Source organism: Castor canadensis, chromosome 5, assembly GCF_047511655.1.
Source record: "Castor canadensis chromosome 5, mCasCan1.hap1v2, whole genome shotgun sequence".
NCBI classification, from domain to species: domain Eukaryota; kingdom Metazoa; phylum Chordata; class Mammalia; order Rodentia; family Castoridae; genus Castor; species Castor canadensis.
In genome coordinates, this window is record NC_133390.1 from 127756547 (window position 1) to 127778831 (window position 22285).

The 22285-nt window shown below is 40.3% G+C and overlaps 1 protein-coding gene across 4 annotated transcripts in view; it reads right to left on the reverse strand.

Moving 5' to 3' along the window:
• Ubp1 (upstream binding protein 1) overlaps positions 1-21390 on the reverse strand; it is a 54076-nt gene extending 32686 nt beyond the window's left edge. For 2 of the 4 annotated variants that reach the window (XR_002213041.2, XM_020174982.2), the window contains exons 1-2: positions 20680-20980; positions 8966-9117 (exon numbers count right to left, since the gene is read on the reverse strand). Coding sequence is in view for 3 of the 4 variants with exons in the window: in XM_020174982.2 (XP_020030571.2) it covers positions 8966-9117; positions 20680-20792 (265 nt within the window). In the remaining variant the exon portion in view is untranslated. Of the gene's footprint in view, positions 1-8965; positions 9118-20679; positions 20983-21310 lie in introns of those variants that run through there. The other 2 variants (XM_074074078.1, XM_020174984.2) reach the window with 2 other exon arrangements.
• Between the last annotated feature and the right edge of the window lie 895 nt (positions 21391-22285).

The window sequence follows — 22285 nt, forward strand, 5'->3', positions numbered from 1 at the left end:
CCTGTGTCACAGTCTTTTGGTAGATCAATGTTTAGCTTTTTAAGTAGCCTCCAAATTTTTTTCCAGAGTGGTTGTACTAGTTTACATTCCCACCAACAGTGTAAGAGGGTTCCTTTTTCCCCGCATCCTCGCCAACACCTGTTGTTGGTGGTGTTGCTAATGATGGCTATTCTAACAGGGTGAGGTAGAATCTTAGTGCGGTTTTAATTTGCATTTCCTTTATTGCTAGAGATGGTGAGCATTTTTTCATGTGTTTTTTGGCCATTTGAATTTCTTCTTTTGAGAAAGTTCTGTTTAGTTCACTTGCCCATTTCTTTATTGGTTCATTAGTTTTGGGAGAATTTAGTTTTTTAAGTTCCCTATATATTCTAGTTATCAGTCCTTTGTCTGATGTATAGCTGGCAAATATTTTCTCCCACTCTGTGGGTGTTCTCTTCAGTGTAGAGACCATTTCTTTTGATGAACAGAAGCTTTTTAGCTTTATGAGGTCCCACTTATCTATGCCATCTCTTAGTTGCTGTGCTGCTGTGGTTTCGTTGAGAAAGTTCTTACCTATACCTACTAACTCCAGAGTATTTCCTACTCTTTCCTGTATCAACTTAAGAGTTTGTGGTCTGATATTAAGGTCCTTGATCCATTTTGAGTTAATATTGGTATAGGGTGATATACATGGATCTAGTTTCAGTTTTTTGCAGTCTAGTCTGCCTCTTAATTAACATCTTATATTAGCTCAGTCACCACTCCCTCCTACAAAATAAACTTTTTACCTCGTATTACCCACTAGATCTTTTCCTCTGTTTCTGTCCCATCACAACTCTGACAACCTTTGGCCTTCCAGGACCACAAAGATTCATCTTTGCTCCAACAGAAAATCAAACATACTGGAACAGTAGCAATAACTGATCTTCATCAGAGATTACTGCAACTTCAAGGCTGCAGTTCAATAACTGTGACAGCTTTAGCAGCTAAGCCTTCTTTCCCCATGTGGAACATCCTGAGAATAAGAAGCTAAAGGCATTGATATTGAGCCACTACTCTCCCCTCCATTATGAGACAAGAAAACACACCAGAGCTAAACCACCACCCAGTCCTGCGCAATCCCTCATAAAACCCCAACCACAGGGGCACAAGGGACTGGAACCCCAAACCAAAAACCCCGGATGTGTAAATCTCAACACAGAAACATAAAGCAGCAAGGCAACAGCTCCCCTTCAAAAGCCAACTCTACCACTAAGGATCTAAACACCAGTGAAGAGAAGGAAATATCAAATATTGAATTCCAAAAAATAATAGAAAGGATGATTAATGAGTTCAAAGAAGAGACACAAAAGCTAGCGTGTCATCTCAAAGAGCGCATTAAATAAACAACGAAAACAGCTCAAAGAGAATTCAAACAGATGAACAAAATTAAGAATACTATGCAGGATATGAAACAGGAACTCAATAAAGATACAGAAATCCTGAAAAAGAATCCATCTGAAATGAACAGCTCAATATACCAAATAAAAATCTCAATCAAAAGCTTGGTGAAATCCTAAGAAAATATGAATGGAACACGCAAGACATCATGAAAAAACCAAATCTACAAATAATGGGTACAGAAGGACAAGAGATACAAACTAAAGGTACAGATAACCTTTTCAATAAAATAATAGCTGAAAACTTTCCCAACTTTGAGAAAGTAGGACCATCTAGGAACAGGAAGCTTACAGAACACCAAACCATCAGTACCAAAAAAGAAACACCCCCAGATATATCATAATCAAAACATTCAACATTCAGAACTAAGAAAAAGTACTGAAAGCTGAAAAAAGATAAAAGACAAGTTGCATATAAAAGCAAACCCATTAGAGTAATAGCAGATTTCTCCACACAAACTAAATGCAGGAAGGTCATGGAAAGACATATTTCAGGCCCAGAAAGAAAACAACTGTCAACCTAGATTAGTCTATTCCAGCAAAATTATCCCTCCTAATTGAAAGAGAAATTAAGACCTTCTACAACAAGCAAAAACTAAAGAAATTTGTGACTACCAAGCCAGCACTGCAGAAAATACTTAAAGGACTCTTACACACTGAAGAAATTAAGAGTGAGACAGAATGATACAATAAATAATAAACCCTTTGACCAAGCAGAACAGTAAACAGGGAATAGACAAAAAGTAAACCTAACAGGAGAAAAGTTAACTGGAAACACCACACACGACACACCTCTCAAAGTCCTTAATATAAGGCCTGAAACTTTGAAACAACTATAGGATGTAGTAGGAAATATACTGGAACAGACAGGAATAGGGAATGACTCCCTAAGAACTCAAGGCTCAACATCTAAGAGAAAGAATGAACAAATGGGACTGCATCAAACTAAAAAGCTTTTATGCTGCAAAAGAGTGACTAGACTCAAGAGACTGCACGCCGAATGGGAGAAAAATCTTTGCCAGCTATTCATCTGATAAAGGACTAATATCCAGAATCTATAGGGAACTCTAAAAACTCAACATCCCAATGAAGAAATGGGCACATGAATTAAATAGGAAAATTTCAAAGGAAGAAGTACAAATGGCCAGTAAATACATGAAGAAGTGTTCAACTTCCCTGGCTATAAGAAATGCAAATCAAAACTACACTAAGGTTTCATCTTACCCAGTGAATGGCCATATTCAAGGATAATAACAACAAATGCTGGGGAGGACGTGGTGAAACAGGAATCATTATACACTGTTGGTGGGAATGCAAGTTAGTACAACCATTATGGAAAGCAGTATGTAGATTCCCCAAAAAGCTAAAGAAAGAACTGCCACATAATTCAGTGATACTGCTCCTAGGCATCTACCTAAAAGAACATAAGTCATGGTACAAGAGAGACACTGTATAGCTGTATTCATCACAGCACTATTCGCAATAGCCAAGCTATGGAAACAACCCAGATGCCCTACAACTGAAAAATGGATCAAGAAAATGTGAGATACACACACACATACACATACAAAATGGAGTTTTACTCAGCCATAAGGAATAATAGCATGTAGTCTGAAAGTAAATGGATGTAACTGGAAGACATAATGTTCAGTAAGCCAGGTTCAGAAATGCAAAGGCTATGTGTTATCTCTCATATGTGGAAGACAGATCCAAAAGATAAGCATATACACAAAAACAAACATGACCACACACAAACTCATATGTAGAACATGTTTGTAATAGTGGAACTACTTTATGGAACTCAGGGAAGGAGAGAAAGGAAACGAGAATGACAGAGCATCAACAATATCATAAAACATCTGCGAAGGTAGAGGTTTGCTGAAAGCTATTGAAAAATGGGTGGTGGACTCTTAGGGATATACCCCAAAGATTGTGATACAGGTTACTCCAGAGGCACCTGCACACCCATGTTTATTGCAGCACTATTCACAATAGCCAAGTTATGGAAACAGCCAAGATGCCCCACCACTGACAAATGGATTAAGAAAATGTGGTATTTATACACAATGGAATTTTATGCAGCCATGAAGAAGAATGAAATGTTATCATTCGCTGGTAAATGGATGGAATTAGAGAACATCATTCTGAGCGAGGTTAGCCTGGCCCAAAAGACCAAAAATCGGACATTAGATCAAGGACAAACACAACAACGGGATTGGACTTTGAGCACCTGATAAAAGTGAGAGCACACAAGGGAGGGGTGAGGATAGGTAAGTCACCTAAAAAATTAGCTAGCATTTGTTGCCCTTAATGCAGAGAAACTAAAGCAGATACCTTAAAAGCAACTGAGGCCAACAGGAAAAGGGGACCAGGAACTAGAGAAAAGGTGAGATCAAAAAGAATTAACCTAGAAGGTAACACACACGCACAGGATATTAATGTGAGTCAACTCCCTGTATAGCTATCCTTATCTCAACCAGCAAAAACCCTTGTTCCTTCCTATTATTGCTTATACTCTCTCTTCAACAAAATTAGAGATAAGGGCAAAATAGTTTCTGCTGGGTATTAAGGGGGAAGGGGGGAGAGGAAGGGGCAGAGTGGGTGGTAAGGGAGGGGGTGGGGGCAGGGGGGAGAAATGACCCAAGCCTTGTATGCACATATGAATAATAAAATAAAAAAAAAAAGAAAAGAAAAGAAAAATGGGTGGTGGGAGGTAAAAGGGTAAGGGAGAGCAATGGCAGGGGTCGAAAGAGCCAAAGTAAGTATACTTACAGTGGGGATACCGTGAGAAATCCTTCTGAATATCAACTTAAATATTAATAACAAAAGACAGGACTGTAAAATAGGTATAATGTGGGGGTTACTTGAGGGATATGGAAAGGGTGAATGAAGGAGATTAAGGTGAGGACATTAGGGTGGATGGACTTCATATACTTCTATGAAATGGAACAAAGAAACCTCTTGCAAATGCTTTAAGTAAGGTGGGGAGGGGGTTAAGGGGGACAGTTAGTGGGGGTGATCTAACAAATGTACAATATAAGCCTATTTGGAATTGTCACAATTAATCCCCTCTGGATAACAAATATATCTTAATAAAAAATAAATAACAACCCAACAGGCAAAGATGTGGAGAAATAACCTCATACAATGTATAGAATGTAAACCAATAAAGTCTTTCTGAAAGGCAATCTGTATCCACCTGTCAATAAGTTTAATATCACATCTTTTGACTTAGGGATTCTGACTGGTCAAGACAAGCAAAAAAATTCAAGGAGGAGTATTTTTGACTTTCATTACACACAACGGGCTGACCTCCCTAATAAATAAAGTTTCACATGATCGCTAAGCAATACCAGTATACCTCAAGGTAAAAATGAGCAAATAAAAGAACATGTAAGTTCATAAAGAAGGAAATGCCAACTTACATTAAAAGTCATTCAATTTCCATGAGAGAAATGCAAATCACTTTTTAATATTCAGAGTAGTCTAAGTCCTTCAGTTTGAAAAGGGAAAGTCACTCCCTTTCAAAGCAGGAGTAGGGGTGGTAAGAAGAGGTCATTTACTGGAGATATTTTGGAAGTACAGAAAGGAGAGTTTTCTGTTTTATTGGATGTAAAGTATGAGAGAAAGAGGTGAGGATTACTCCAGATTTTTGGTCAAGGAACTGAAGAATAGTTGCCACGTGGTGAGTGACAACTGACAATGGTGAAGACTGCAAAGACCAGGGTTGGAGAAAATCAAGAGTTCAACTGAATATAGTACCTCTGAGATATCTAGTGGATATCCAGGTTGATAATCAAGTGGATATAAAATCTGGAGCTACAGAAAGAGATCCTGGTTGAAGGTATTAACAGAGGACTTTTCAGGGTGAAGTAGTTGGTAGAACCATTTAAACACAGGATCACCTAAGAGCAACCCAAAGAAAAGCAGCCAGGGGGAGGTGGATGAAATGAACTTCCAAGTGGAAGCACTTCCACTTGGCTGCCAAGGACAAAAAGAGATTTTGTCTGACTGGGATTTATCCTGTGATCCTCAGAAATTCACAATCCTCAGGATTGACACAATCAAATAAAGAAGAAAATCTCAGTGCTCCTATCTCCTTTAGTATTATTCTTCCTGGACAATCTAAGGAAGAAACTTCTATACTCTACAAACTCCAACCTACTTCCATAAATTGATCAAAATTTAATAGCTCTTGTTCATTAAAGCATTCTAAATGTTTATTTTCCCAAAATCAAAAGTGGGTTGTAAAAATGGTCCTGCTAACACATTATGCATCAAATGGTTTGCATAGAAGTCATGTTTTCTTCAACGCTAGTATCTACTAAAAGTAACACTTTTACAGATTTAATTTCTCCTTCTTTCAGTCATGTGTCCATAATTCTTTTAAATTACACAACTTCCTAAAATATTAGTTCTAACTGAACTATAAAGTTTCACTTACCTAATGAACTATAAAGTGAACACAAACAGTAATGTTATCTGAGATGCTAGTCCTATTTTTAGTTTTACCTTTGGAATTCATTTTCCATTCCATACTCTGGTATTTTGGGTTTTTTTGCTCAGAAACACAAGTACTCCAGAGTTGAAAAATATAACTCATATGAGTTCATGTTCCCACCTTTGAAGATAGCTTCCTTATCATGGACTCTAGAACAAGAGTCCAAGATGTGACAGCTCCCTCTTGGCTAAGTTCAAAGCCTTAGAAACTGTATTTCTAACATAAAACTTTAATCTATTAACAGTAGTCAAAACTAATGAGAAGGAAATATGCTGTGGAATAAAATGAAGCTAATTAAAATTAGTCAAAACTAATGAGAAGGAAATATGCTGTGGAATAAAATGAAGCTAATTAAAATTTTTATTTTTTTAATCTTATAAACATTTAACAGAAATTTTAAGTCGATAAACAATGTTATTTCCTAGAGCCTAACACCTGTTTTCAAAGTAGGTAATACTGGTTGATTAATATTCTTAGCAGACTATTTTCCAAGTAGAATTTGGCTTCCAAATGAACAGGCATTTTGAGAGAAAATGAAAAGAAAGGCTTTTTACTTGAAGAGTTAGGTGGTGATCCAGCAGCAGCAATGAGCCAATCTAGAGTACAGCAAGAAGATAAGTCTCACTCACATCATGAAGTGAGGAAGTATCAAAGACTCAGCCCCCAGCTGTAAAGATCAAGGGTAACCTATTCCTGCCATAAACCTGCTCAAAGGGAAAGCCATGTTGGGACTAGTTTTTACTCCAGAGCCAAAGTGAGAGCCAGATGGCTATTCAGACAAACCAGGCAAACGCATAATTTTTAAATTCTGTATTCCTATGCTTCAAGAATACACAAACCATACTCTAAAACAGTACGTTAAGAAATCTTACCTCAATTTGTACTTGAGTTAAAAAGTTAAGACTACAATTTTTTTTTTTTAATTTTCTTTACAGAATTACATACTGGGAAATACATCAAAGAGGCAAATTATAGCCAAAGAACATTCAGCTCCTAACTACTGCTACCTGCCCTCTGAGGAAGTCCATCTTCCAAAAACTGATGGTAGAGGGTTGGGGGTTTAGCTGTGGCAGAGTGCATGCCCAGCATGTGCAAGGCCCTGGTCTTGATCTCCAACCCCACAATATAAACAAAATGAAATTAAAACAATAGTGTATTTGCCTCAATATTCAAAGTAATAAGAAACTGAAGAGCAGTCCCCAGGTAAGTAGTGGCACCACTTACAAACGTGTCCAAAATGCAAATTCCCGGGTCCTGTCTCAGACCTACTGAAAACAAAAACTCTGGGGCACAGCAATCATTTTGATAAGCCCTCCAAATAATTCTGACACATGCTAACATTGGAAAACCACTGCTATATGTAAAGCTACAAATGTACTGTCAATACTTTTTCCAATACCAAGAAATCAAGACTTCTTCATGGGAACATCATACTCAAAAGGCTCTTGGTGCAGGGCACTGGTACCTCACACCTATAATTCTAAGTACTTGAGAAGCTGAGATCAGGAAGATCACATTTCGAGACCAGACCAGGCAAATAATTCCATTCTGGAGATCCTGTGTCCAAAACACCCAGAGGAAAATGGGGGGACCGGAGGTGTGGCTCAAGTTGTAGAGTGCCTGCTTCGCAAGTTCAAACCCCAGTCCCACAAAACAAAACAAACAAACAAACAAACAAAAACCACAGCAAGGGTGCTGGGGGTGTAACTCAATGGAAAAGCACTTGCCTAGCATCCACAGAGCCCTGGGTTTGATCCCCAGCATCCATACCCACCCACCAAAGGAAAAAAAAAAACACAAAAGCTACAGATGTACAAGTCCTAATATGAGGATTGCTCTGTAACTGAACAAATGCTGCAAGATACATTATGAGCCAGGCACCAGTGGCTCACACCTATAATCTGAGCTACTCAGGAGGCAAAGACCAGGTAGATCTCGAAGTTCAAAGGCAACGTGAGCAAACAGTTCAAAAGTGCCTATCTTGAAACCTATCCCTGTACCCTGCAGGACCCTATCCTGAAACCTATTCTATGCCCTCTGTATAATAAGTGAAAGGCACTGAGTTCAAACCTCACTACCTCCAAAACAAACAAAAAAAGAATGGTTGATTATACATTGGTATCGTTTTGTTTGCAGGAATCATTTAATACAATATATGAATCCCTGCAGAAAAAACTAAGCCTACAAAAACCCTTTGGGCTCAAATTATTTCATCATCTATATTAAAATTAAGAACTAAGTTAGCCAAGTGCTGGTGGCTCATGCCTGTAATCCTAGCTACTCAGGAGGCAGATATCAAGAGGACTACGACTCAAACCCAGCGCAGGCAAATAGTTTGGGACCCTATCTTGAAAAATACCCCTTACAAAAAAGGGCTAGGAATAGCTTGAGGTGTAGGTCCTGAGTTCAAACCCCAGTAACACACACACACACTATACAAAAAAAGAACAATATGCTTTCAGTCTATGATTCTAACAAATAAATCCTGCATAACAGTTACTTTTGTTTACTTTTCTGTGGTAAGTCATAGAAGTCCATGTCTGATACTTCAAAGAAAAAAAAAATCTCTTATGCTTTCCAAAGACAAACTGTGGATAAAATAATGAGCAGATTAAACTTTTACCTAATTTATTTAACCAGACTCCATCTTGTTGCAGCTTAAATCTATTTTCAGCACAAACCTGTTTCTTATCCAAGACACAGGTGGCTAGCTGGACTTCTGATTCATTCTCAAGTTCCACACTGAAGCCACTGTCCCTAAAAATAACTGACATCCTTTCCTACTTGCTCCTCCTTTGGATGATGTCTGAAAAATCCTGTAATAAATCTTGCTCCAGACCCTTCTTTAATGCAAATCAGCTTCTGCCAACTATTACTCAGATGGCTGACAGAAAAATTCCTACAATTTTCATGAACTAAAAGTGTACAATTTAAGAAAAAGGATTAATTTTAAATTATTACCAGCAATCTAGGCTATAATGCCAAAACATTTATTTTGATTTTTTATAAATACTTACATAGCAGTATATGACAAGGTCATACTAACCTTGGTTCAAGTAAGTAAGGGTCTCATCATGCAGTTTCACTGCTGGCGATGTTGCAGCACACATCACATACTGAAAGGGAGGGTGTTTGGTTTCACCATCCAGGGGAAGGCTGGGATCTTCCTGCTTGAAAATGGGCAATGCCAACACATCGCTAAAAAGCAAAAAATCAAAACTGACTTAATTTGGCTTTAAAATAGTTGAGAGCACATAAACATGTAGGACTCACTCCTTTCTTTTTTTTTTTTTGCAGTGATGGAAATCAAAACCAGGGTGTTGTACATGCTAGACCAGATATAGTTTCTTTTAAAATTTAAGATCAGAAATGCTAATCTGATTCGCCTGAAAAATAGTATTAATAACTCACTTCTCTAATACCTCTATGATAAAGGAGGATAAACTATGATAAGTAGTTGTGGGGCCAGAGGCATAGCTTCTAGCCTACCATGCAATGATCTTCTCAAAAACCACCAAAAGAATTAAAAAAAATAAAAGCACAAGACCTTCCATCCTCCCCTCCATAGGGCTTGAACTTAGGGCCTCACTCTTGCTATGCAAGTGCACTACCACTTGAGCCACTCCACCAGTCTGAGAATTTTTTCTTTTAAATATTAGGTAAACTCTAGATTATTTCTAGTTTAAAAAGAAAAAACTCATCACAAAAAAGGGCTGGTGTAGTTCAAGACGTAGGCCCTGAGCTCAAACCCCAGAACAGCAAAAAAAAAAAAAAAAAAAAAAAAAAAAAAGGAGTGCACAGCTATCTGTTTTTAAAGGCAGGAGTTATTATTATTGCTGCCAAAGGTAGATCACATTGGCACCATGGAAATACAAAGAAGCATTTGATTAAAATGGCACTTTACAAAAAGTCCCCTACTAGGCCTGGCTAGTGCTTGGAACATAAAGCTTCGTGCCTAGTCTAAAACAATGGCTTCTTCTGCAAAGCAAACAGTAGCTATTTTTCTCCCAAGAATAATTTGTAGCACTGACTAGGAAGGGGATTTAGGCGTCTTCTGGGACTCTGTCTAAATTATGTTACCCTGGTGGTTAAACATACATGCCTTGTTTCTGTTGATAATAGCTTTATTGAGATATAACTAATACTATATAAAAGTCATCCTTTTAAAATGTATAATTTAGTGGGGTTTTGTCTTTTGAGGCAGGGTATAGTTATGTAGCCCAGGCTACATAACTGGAACTTGCTATGTAACCCAGAGATGGCCTCAGAACTCACAATCCCCTGCCTGTACTTCCCAGGCATTGGGATTACCATAGCTATACCACCAAGTCTGGCTTACTTCAATGGTTTTCTAACATATTCATAGAACTGTGCAACAATTATTAGTACCTAACTTCATATCATCTCATCTACAAAAGAAATCCCCTATCTCTGCCCACATCCCACCATTCAGGAGACTAAGGCCAGCCTGAGCTACACAGCAAGACCCTTTCTCCCGAAACAAAAAACAATAAAAAACCCTCCCAGATCCAACAGCAGTCCCTCACCCCAACCCCTGGCAACCACTGATGTACATTCTGTCTCTTATGATCTGCCTATTCTGAACATTTAATACAAATGGAATCATACAGTTAGTTGTATGGTCTCTTGCAATGAGCTTGTTTCACTTGTCAAGTTTTCAAGGTCCATCTATGTACCAGGACTTCACTATTTTTTATACCTTTATTCCATTGTATAGACATACCATATTCTGCATTTGCTCATCAGTTGATGAACATCTTGGTTGTTTCTAATTTTTAGCTATTATGATCAATGTTATACTTTTTTTTTCATTTTTCTTTTATTATTCATATGTGCATACAAGGATTGGTTCATTTCTCCCCACTGCCCCCACCCCCTCCCTTACCACCCACTCCGCCCCCTCCCTCCCCCCCCCAATACCCAGCAGAAACTATTTTGCCCTTATTTCTAATTTTGTTGTAGAGAGAGTATAAGCAATAATATGAAGGAACAAGAGTTTTTGCTGGTTGAGTATGTTATACTTTCATTTGTTTTTGTGTAGACATGATTTCAATTCTCTTGGGTATGTACTTAGAAGAATTTTGACATACGGTCAATTTTCCAAAGAAACGTCTACTGAAAGTAAAATAATAATACAAAATATCCAAACAAATAAGTACTGTATCAATTCCAGTATTAGTGACTTGACTGAATCACTTTCCCCCTCCCCCCCCCCCCAGCTTCTTGTGTAATTTAGACATCTACTTGGGTAGCCAACTTCAGTTAAATTCAATTTAAAACAAAACGTGGTCAGGCTGATCAGAGGCAAAAGCAGGAATATCATAAATCTGAGGCCAGACTGGGATACATAAGGAGAACCTGCCTTAAAAACAAAAACAAAACAAACAACAACAAAAAAAATGTGGAATCAAATGAAATGGAAGGGAACCTTTAGAGGATAACATTAAACTACCTACATTCACCTCACATACATTTCTATTAAAGTACTACAGAGTTTTTTCAGAGACTAAATTATCTACTAATTCACCTCCTTTATTTATATACAGGGACCATCAAAATACTGCTAAGTGCAACTACAGTCAAAATGACAAAGGTCTTTACCCCTCCCAAACCGTGACCTGAGGATTTTTATCTTGTCCTGACTTCCTGCCATCAGAGCAGATATAAAAACTTTCAGAAGACTTCAAATGGGACTTTTTGAATCAGAGCAGCTCTCTTCATAAAAAAACAGCCAAAGTTGCTCCAGAGTAGATAAAATATATAGTATATTCTTATGCTGTAGGTTTGTAAGCAGTTAAAGCCCTTAGTGAGAAAGAAAAGAATGAGGTGAAGGCTATAGCTGAGAAGCACTAGTGAAAAAAATTACTAAAAAATGACACAGGAAATAATTTTAAAATTTCAATGCTAACTGCTTCAGTTGCTCATTATATATAGGTTATCGAAATAAGAAGACTGCATAAGAATGGCTATTTGTGAATAAACTGTCACATATAGAAAAGCAGATTTTATATGCTTCAGATTCTAGAAGGCAGTCACCTTTTTTTGTTTTTTGTTTGGTGGTACTGGGGTTTGAACTCAGGGCCCTATACTTGTTAGGCAGGTGCTCTACCACTTGAGCCACTCTGCCAGCCCTGTTTTGCGTTGGGTTTCTTCCAGATAGGGTCTGGTGAACTATTTGCCCAGGCTGCCTTTGAACCTTGATCCTCCTCCTGAGTAGCTAGGATTACCGCGTGAGCCACTGGTACCTTGCTGGCAATCACCTTTTTATTTACTTGGTTATAGCCTTGATGAGTCACAGAAGAAATACTATGATCATGGTGGGTGCTAAATGATTCTTGAACATATAAAATCATTTCTATTAAAATTCCAATTAATTTTGTTTTGTTTTGAGACAGTGTCTCACTATGTAGCCCATGCGAGCCTGGAACTCACTATCCAGCCTCACCTCCTGAGTGCGTGCATGTGCCACCTCTCTCAGCCCCAATTAATTTTATTACTTTATCAAAAAGAAAATGTAGGCTGGAGACAAAGAATGCTTGCCTAGCACATGTAAGGCCCTGGGTTCCATCCCCAGTACCACAAAAGAAAAAAAGAATAGAAAATGTTAGCCAGAAGTTCAAGGCCAGCCTAGGAGGGGATAGGAGGGTAAGACAAAGAGAAGAGGGGAGGGGAAGGGGTAAAAGAAGGAAGTAAAGTAGGTTGTGGGTACAGTATCACATGTATTCTTAAAAGTATTCAAGAGTTAACAATAGTAAACCAATAGGCTGTAATCTAGGAAAGCACAAAAACTAAACTCAGAGCAGGCCTGGATTCAAATTGAGTTTTTGACAAAGGATACCTTCTCAGCCTGAGGCAAGAATCACATAGCTGGGTTTAGGATACTCCCACCCCCATTAAACTAGGTTGGAAAGAGCTAGATTCTCAGGATGTGAAGAGAAAGTAAGCAAGCTTTTGCAAGGATATCCAGCACCAGTTAGCTTCTCCAGGAAATGTCTAAGTTTGGACTAAAGAAGGACTCCCTGGGATGTGACAAGCAAGTAAAAAACCTTGGGCATCAAATTATTCCAAGTTATTCTGCAATGCCAGAACTCAAAAATAACCAAGCAGAAAAGGACAAACAAGATTCTAGGAATAAAAACCAATAGCAAAAACAACAGATGGCATACACCCAGTTCCAGATTCTGTCTCCTGGTATTCAGCTCTTTTCTGTCTCTGTCGCAGAGGATCAGAAGCCGGAAAACTACATGTAGAAGACTTCTCTCTAACTGGAATCTCGTTAGCTTGCTCCCAAGAGAAGCACTTGTGAGAAATTAAGAGTGTAAAGGGAAATCGAAATGTAAAGCAAGTAACTGTACACACTGGTTGCTGAGACTTGAGGGAACAGCAGTCATGCCTGCAGGAGCAACCAGGTAAGATGCCCTCCTCCCCAACTCTTCCAGCACCTCTGCTATCACTAAATCCTTCCCTCCAAGAAACATCTAAGGGATTTCTAGCTTCTTAAGTGGACACAAAATGACTTAGAGCACCAAAGACTTCAGATGATAGAATTATCAGACCCAAATTATAAAATTATAGTTAACTTATTTGAGAAAATAAAAGACAAGCCTGAAAAGATCTTCAAGAAACAGGAAACTTTAAAGGACAGCAAAACTGAAAACAAATAGAATTCCTAAGGCTGGAAAACAAAATTGCCAAAATTAAGAACCCAGGTCTAACCGCAGTTCACACAACAGTGAAATGCAAATTAGGAAAATGGAAAAGGTAAAAAGAAGTTATCCAGAAGACAGCACAGAGCAGAAAATGCAGAAGAGGAAAAAGTGAGAATACTGATGTCTCAGAAGAGGAAAGAATGGAGCAGATGCAATATTTGAAGAGATAAAGGCTAAGCAAATTCTGATATTAGTAAAATATACCGATTCATTGATTCAAGAAGCCCAAATGACCAAACCAGGATAGATAAAAAAGAATCCACAACTAAATACATTATAGAAAAACCCATAAGCCAGTATATGAAGTTCAACTTTCTCAGCAAAACAGCAAGTATGAGAATCAGTTCAAAATAAGCAGGGAGGAATAATTATGAGTCTGAACTCATCTAGGAAAGTAGGGAAGGCAATGAATAGATGAGGACACTACACTGTTACTAGTGAGCAGAATAGACATTCTTCAGCTAAAGCCATGAACCGATCACAACCATAAAATCTGAAAACAAGTTAAAATCAACAAGAGCAGAATGAATTCCAGGTGAGATTTACAAAACCTTGAACAAAAATTAAGTCCCATCTTATGGGGGGGGGTGAATCAGCTTATAAAAAAAGAGAAAACTCCAACACATTTCAAACTAATATAATCTCGATATTAAAAGAATGGAAAGGGCTGGGGGTATAGCTCATTGGTAAAACGTGTGCTTGCCTAGAATGTACAAGACTCTGGGTTCAATTCCTAGAACTGCCAAAAAACGAAAACAAAATAGGAGTATGATAAAACTATTTAAAGACCGATCTTGTCTAAAAACAGAGACAACCAATTTGTGAAATTTTGGAAGTATTCGATAAAATCAATGAAGACAATTGAAGATTCAAATTCTTAATGCCTCTAGAAAACACTTCATTGAAGCTATAGACAGTCCACACAGGAAAGAAAATGAAATGGAAGAACTACACAGGAAGAAACTAATCTATCATTATTTAAACTACACAGAAAACCTGAGATCCTACAATTAGAACTAAGATGTTCATAAGGTCCTGAAGGAAAAGAAGACACAATAAAAGAGTAACAAAAAGCCATTACCAACTGATTTTCTTCCTATCCAGAAAGAGTACTTCTGGATATGCTGAGACTTCTTAATTATTAGTTGGTAGAACACCTAAGAATGAAGTTGAAGAATACTTAGTAGGTCACTTGACTTCTCTAATAATTGGTTGTCCTGAGGAAAAGCTTTGGGCAAGTTTTTTTTTGGTGTTAACTAGGGTGTGAACTCGGGGCTTCATGCTTGCTAGGTAGGCACTCTACCGCTGGAGCCACTCCATCAGCCCTGGGCAAATGGTTAAATGGTGAGCTGACCTTGTAGGTTTTCTCATGAAACATCATTTTTTTCGCTTCAAAAACTTTATTTAAAAACACATAAAATTAATTAATTAAATGATAACTTTGATTATTGAGGCCTAGGTATCTGACAGAATGTCCTCCAGATGAACAAAGTTGAGTCTATTACTTCCAGGAAAACAACTAGCAGTTATATTCCCAATGATAAAACCTTAAGCCCTCTCCATCATGTGCTTTCTCTAATGAGACGGTGGCTATATTTTTTGATATTGTATAAATTTAAGAGTATCAAAATTTCAAAGATCTGTATAACTCAGAAAAACACTTTTCCAAACTACCAATGAATACATATTTCAAAATTATAAAGGCTGGAGGAATGGCTCAAGTGGTAGAGTGCCTGCCTAACAAGTGTGAGGCCCTGAGTTCAAGCCCCACCCCTGCAAAAAAAAAACCTGCCGTATTTCAAAATTATGCAGGGTAAGAAACCCAATCAAAGTTCCAGATGGAGTAATCCATTCTAATGTAACAGAGTACAAGAAACACTGATACAGTTTAGATTTAAGAAACTACCTGTCCAGTGTTGAATATCATCACAGAATACCCACAATTATCTAAAAGGGTTATTAACATAAACTTCCTTTAGCCAACCACTTATCTATGTGAGGCTGACATTCTTCATACATGGCAACCAAACAACATTCCAATAACAGGCACGCAAATCCATCTGTCTTTTACCAAACCGGACATTTAAGAGATTAAGGGGAGCTTGGAAGCGAGGGGGTGGGGGGTGTGAGGGAGGGGGTGGAGGGAAAGGGAGAGGGCAGGGGGAGTAATGACCCAATCATTGTATGCATATATGAATAAAGGACATTAAAAAAAAAGAGATTAAGGGGAGAAAAAAAACCATATGTCAATCCTATGGCTAAGTTTTTTGTTTGGGGAAATAGTTCTTAAATAAAAAATACTAGCCAGGCACCAGTGACTCAAACTTGTAATCCTAGCTATGTGGGAAGCTAAGAATGGGAGGATCATGGTTCGAGGTCAGCCAGGTCTAACAGTTCCTGAGACCCCCATCTCCAAAAGAGACTGGAGGTGTAGTTCAGGTAAAACATCTGCTTTGCTACTACGAAGCCGTGAGTTCAAACCCGGTCCCACCCAAAAAAAAAAAAACCAAAGAAAACAACTTATGATTTTAGGTTTTTAAATTATTAAATTACTTTTAAATTTATTGATGCTTTCATTGTGCAGTGATTAAAAACACACAGATGGACTGAGACAAGTAACATGACTACAGTAGTGGTCCAACAGTGCTCAAGTATCACTGAGCTCAGCATGCAAGAGGCCTAGGTTTGAGCCCAACACCACAAAAGGAAGGACGGATGGATGGAAGGAAGAGAAAAATTAATTTTAGAAGAAAAATCTTAAAAAGGAAGCATTTTGTTTTGTTCATTTTTCTAGTCCTAGGGAGGGAACTGAGGGCCTAGTGCATGCTAGGCACTCTACCACTGAGTTACACCCCCTCAGTCTTCCAAGTTTAAGAGCAGTTTTGACCACTACACATAAAAATGTCAAAATCATAAAAGGAAAAACAAAGAACCTATCACAGTAGACAAAAATTAAATTTAACATGGGATCTTAGATTGGAACCTCAAAGGACAGGAGAAAAAAACTGAAATCCAAATAAAATTTGTACTTTACATAACAGTACTGCACCAAAGCTGATTTCCTGATTTTTAAGAGAAGCTGGGTGAAGGAAACATATATATGTTATATATCTATGTATACCACATATGTAAAGATACACTATATATGAACTCTCCATATTATTTAACTTGTAAAAATTATTTCAAAATTAAGTTAAAAAGTTCAACTACCAATACACAAATGAATAAAAATTTGTTTTATCATAGTTCAAGACAACAATTTCATAATCTCTAAAAAACCTCCAAAGCTAAAATTTTAAAAAAAGACCACACCACTGAAGTTTAGTAATTTCATATCCATCTACTACATCTGTCCCAAAGCAAGCAAAGTAAGTATCATATAGCTTTTTAAAAATTCAATCACAAAATCTATGGGTGTGTATGTGTGAAGCATTAGATTTCCATCAACAGCAAATGTTTATAAATGTGTCCTGATAAGCCAACAAGTGCCACTGTGATGAGACAGATCAAGTTTATGAGACCTTATCAATAAATTGTCCAATTTCAAATTGCTCCAACTGACAGTAATAAAACAGTATTGAATCTTTGGCGCGGGGGGAATGCACTAATTGTAAAAATTGAACACAATTTAAGTCTATGGAAAAACAATAAATGTATGTAAATTAGACAAGATAGTTCTTAATCTACATAAAAACAGCTTCTTCAATATATAAGATTTCCATACTCAGCAAATCCTCTTCCAAAGCAAACAGAGCAGATTATTAGTCTACCCTAAAGAGCAAAGGTTAGCAAGGGATGCCCAAAAGCCAGAACTAGGCAGCCTGTTTTTGGTCCACCTATAAGCTGATGGTTTTATATTTTTAAAAGGATGATTTAAAAAAAAAAAAAAGTAAAGAAAAAAGAGAAACTGTAACACACACCATATAGCCTGCAAAGCCTGAAATACTTACTATCCAGTCCTTTACAGATTAAATCCAGAAGAAGTTTTAATACTTTGAAATGAGAAGTTTTATAGAAATTACCGCCAATTCTGGAAGTATTCTAAGGTACCACCACAACAGATTTTAAAATTTTCACTCATCTTAAATTTTTTTCTGTACTTTCAAGACTTATGTCACCTACTCAAGGACATTCCATTTTACCACAAAAAAATAATCAGCTATTAGTAGCTATACAATAAACCTGTCTTTACTAACCTTTTATTAACAACACTTATCTAAGTGGAAATTTTCCTATTACCCTACAGACTGAAAAGGGATATTTTAACCTTTCAATCAATATAGGCAGTTTGTCTTCAGCTCAAAGCTTTGACTAACAAATTATTTATAAACCATGCATGTACGTCCCACTTCAAAATATATAAAGTATACCTTTTGTTTCAAAACAGATTAATACCATAGTCAACTGTAACAAACAAAACTCATACAATGCTTTATGTAAAGTAATGAAGTAATGGGTTGGAGGCGTGGCTCAAGTGTTTGCTAGGTAACAGCAAGGCTCTGAGTTCAAACCTCAGTAGCTTCAAAAACAAAAAGGTAATGCAGTATCAAAGTTTTACTTATTTATTTAGAGGTGTGTTCTTGCTATGTCGTGCTGTATTGCCCAGGCTGAATGAACTCTCAAGGCTCAAAGGACCCTCCTGCCACCAGCCTGCTTTCAAAGTTTTTAAAAGAGTAATCAAAAGAAGCTATTTATGACCTTAAAAAACATAGCTCATAGCCTGGTGCCAGTGGCTCATCCCTGTAATCCTAGTTACTCAGGAAGCAGAGATCAGGAGGAGACCCTATCTTGAAAAATACCCAACCCAAAAAAGGGTCAGCAGAGTGACTCAAGTGGTAGAGCGCCTACCAAGCTTGAGGCCCAGAATTCAAACCCCAGTATTGCAAAAAAATTAATAAGTAAAATACAATTCATGCATGGGACCATGAGTGAAATCTCCAGCATCTCCCAAAAAGAAAAATGTGTCTTTCAATTCAATACTGACCCCAAATTCTGAAAATTAACTTGCTATAGATTATAAACTTTATATGAACACTAACATAGAAAAGGTGGTGTGATAACCTTCTTAGAAAGTTTGTTTTAATTTTAAGTCGTTTGATTATCTGCTCCACAAAACATGAATGACCCAGATTTCAAGTTACAATGGATTTTAGCCTTCACTCAACTCAGATTCACCCAGTAAAGGGAAAAACATCTAGGAAGGCAGTACCCTGGCTGTAGTAGACAATCATTTTCACATCTGTGAGCCTCAAGTCCACACATTAAGAAAAGGAATGGGGGATGGGGATGTAGTGGTAAAGCACTTGCCTAGCATGTGCAGGCCCAGGTGTTCAATCCCCTGCACCAAAAAAAAAAAAAAAAAAAAAAATTGGTCTAGAAGGTTTCTAAGGTCTCTTCATCTCTGGAATCCTGATATTATAACCAAGATTTTTTTTAAATTTATGTCTGACCTAATTCCAAATAGAATCTGCAGCAACTCACATCTCACATACAAGTCAGAGGACAGTACACAAACACATAAAAACTAGACCTTCCGCCAAAAAGAGGAGGGAAGCAAGGTAACATCAGAAATTAGTGAGTTCAATCCCCAAAAAGAAAAAGAGCTGGTGTAGTGGCTCAAAAGTGGTAGAGCGCCCATCTAGCAAGTGTGAGGCCATGAGTTCAAACCCCAGTACCGCCAAAAAAAGATAGAAAATTAGCTTCAGCATCCCCCAATACCATCATCCTACAATGCTTAAAACAAATGTATTTTTAAGTCAGACCATTAAGCTATCTTCCCAAAAAGGTGAGCCATTTCCCAAAGTCTAAAAAATACCTCGTTTTAAACTATTCAAAAAAGCAAATACAGTAAGCATACCACTTTGAAGGAAAAATGCAAAGCAACCTATAAGCTAAATTTTTATCAAGAAGCTATTTTTCCATTCAAGTTTACTTCTTTAACTTGAGAGCATAAAAGCGAAAGATCAACCTTCCTTCCTATTTGATTCCTGCACAGAATCAACTACCATGCCTTTCAGTTCAACTTCCTCAACAACTAGAACAGTTGTTGAAGAAAATAAGCCACCTCATCTAGAACCCTCAAGTTACACAACTGCAGGGAGAGAAGTGCCGAGTTCAGGGAAACCAAATCACGACCAGACACTGGTGGCTTAGTTCTTGTTGGAAGGTGCTTCCACAGAAACGTCTCTACATTTCTTATGGACCAGAGTTTCTCTTAAGATTTAGAAGCCAAATCACTTCAGGGGTCAAGTTCAAAGCCAGAAGTGGTTCACCCTGCTCTGTCCTCCCAAGCCGCAGTAAGGTGTGCATGAAAGCCTCTTCATACTGAGTAAATTTCATGCTACGTGAACTGTATTACAACAAAGCCGCTAAAAATTAGCGAGCTTCCAAACTGGTACGACTCCGTCAGGATAAAGGGCAGAGACAGCTCCTGTCTGTTTCAACCTTTCAAAAATGAAAGGAAATGAATGGCTGCTGGTGCACAGCGCAGAGACCCAACTACTGTTGGTGTACAATCAGTACACCTTAAGGCCCCGACACGAGGAATCAGCCTGAGAGGGTGGTCCCCAGAGGGAAAACTTCACTTTGGGACAATCAGAAACACAAGGAAAGCCCAATGTGCTTTTCCCCCTTACTGCTACCCTTTCACTTCCCATCTAATTTATTATGATAATATCAAGTGATTAAAACTGGCAACCAGGAAAGACTACACCGTAGGACAAACGAGTAGGAATGGATACAAAACATCGCAGGGTATTCTCCCATTACAACTGCTACCTTTTGGTACGGTGTATTCTATCCCCGGGGGTAAAAGAAAGGAACCCCTTCCCCCACCAAGCCTAGCCATCTTAACATCAGAAATGAAGTCCCCCCGGAACGGCTCCACGGCCGCCAGTCACGGAGAGGCCTGCGGGGCTCCGAGGCCCCGACCGCCACGCGGCAGGACCCCGACCCGCTCTGGGAGGCTCCGCAGGGCTACAGGGCTGTGCGGGCCTCCCCCGGAGCGGCTGCCGCGCGCGGGCGCACGCACCTCATGCTGTAGGCGCCGGCGCCCAGCTCCTGCCCGATGCCCGAAAGGCTGGCGTCGAAGTCGTGCACCAGCCCAGACTCGATCACCTCGTCCATCTTGAGCACCCAGGCCATCTTCCGGCCTCGCCGCCGCCCGGCGCAGCGCGGCCTTCGGGTCCGAGGCGAAGGGGCCCGAGCTTCGCGGGCGCGTCCTGAGGGAGGGCGCGGGTGAAGCCTCCGGCGGCGCGGCGAGTGGTCACCAGCGGCGGCCCGGGAGGCGGCCGAGACGAGAGCGGCCGAGGCCCAGCTGGCAGGGTACAGCGCGCCGGCGAGCAGCTGCAGCGGGAGCGACCGGGCCGCGGGCAGCGCCTCCCTCCCGCGGCCACCGGCCCCGCGCCTCATGCCGCCGCCGCCGTCGCTGCCGCCGCCGCCACCACCACCACCACCACCACCCGCCCCCTGCACCGCTCGCGCTGCCGCCGCCGCCGCCGCCACCCGCCCCGCCCCGGGGCCCCAGGTCGCATCCCCCCCGACTGCGCGGGACCTCAGCCCGCTCCGGCGACCGCGCGAGGCAAGCCCTCGGCACGCCCGTCACCCGCTCCCCAGCCTCGACCCGCCCCCCCAGTTTCCAGCGCCCCTTCGCCCCAGCCAACCCCGCCGACGCCGCTCCGCCGGCCCGGACGCTGGCTTCGATACGGGTCCGACTTGGGCTCGCTTGTCGCTTCCGCCTCCTCCTCCGGCCCCGCCCCCGACCCGCCCCGCCCTCGCGGCCCGCCCCGCACGGCCCCGCGCTCAGGGCCACACCCCGCGCCTCACGGCAGTGGAATGGCCTGGACCGAGCTGCGGCCCCGCCCACGCGACTGGTTCCCAGCCCCTGCGGCGTTAGTGCCTCCCCGCGCTCCAGCCCAGGAAGAGGTGGTGTCAAAACAGCTCCGGTGCCCGTTCTAGCCAGAGAAGCAGAATAATTGACAGGCACACTGGGCAATAACGGCAAGTGCTTGAGCGAAGTTCCTGGGACTCTGTGCTGAACAACCAATCAAAATGTTCTTTCCCTTGGGCGGACTTGAGGACCATATGTGCTCCCAAAAGAATGAGTTCATTGGCTCGCACTGCAGGAAGCGGTTCCGGGCGCCACTTCCGGAGGTGCCTTGCTCTCTGTGGGTATTATTTCCCACTGCTCTTGTTTTTTTTTTTTTTTTCTTTCTCCTCACTACCAAAGTATTAGAGATGCTCAGACCTCTGGAGAACTAAAGGCCAGTTGTAAAGAAAATTTGATTGGCATGGGAATAAACCAATCAGCTCCCCCGAGAAAGCTCCTGGAAGTCTTCCACCCTACAGCCGTAGGGCCGTGAGCAAAGTGGAGAGCCACAGTTCAACTGGTGTTTCGGGCCTAATGGCCGCAAGCACGGTGCTGACCTTGGAGCTCCGAACCTCTAGAACGAGCCACCGGAGTCACTGCGCTCCTCAGAAGACCGGAAGGGTGTCCTTCTGCCGCCCAGTACGGGCGTGCACCTACGTGCTGGAGGACTGAAGTCCCTTTCCGCTGAGAAAGAGGTGGCCTCAGCAGACTTGCCGAGGCCGCAGCGATCAGTTTCTAAGGTTTGGCTGCTGGCGCTGCGCCTGCGGAA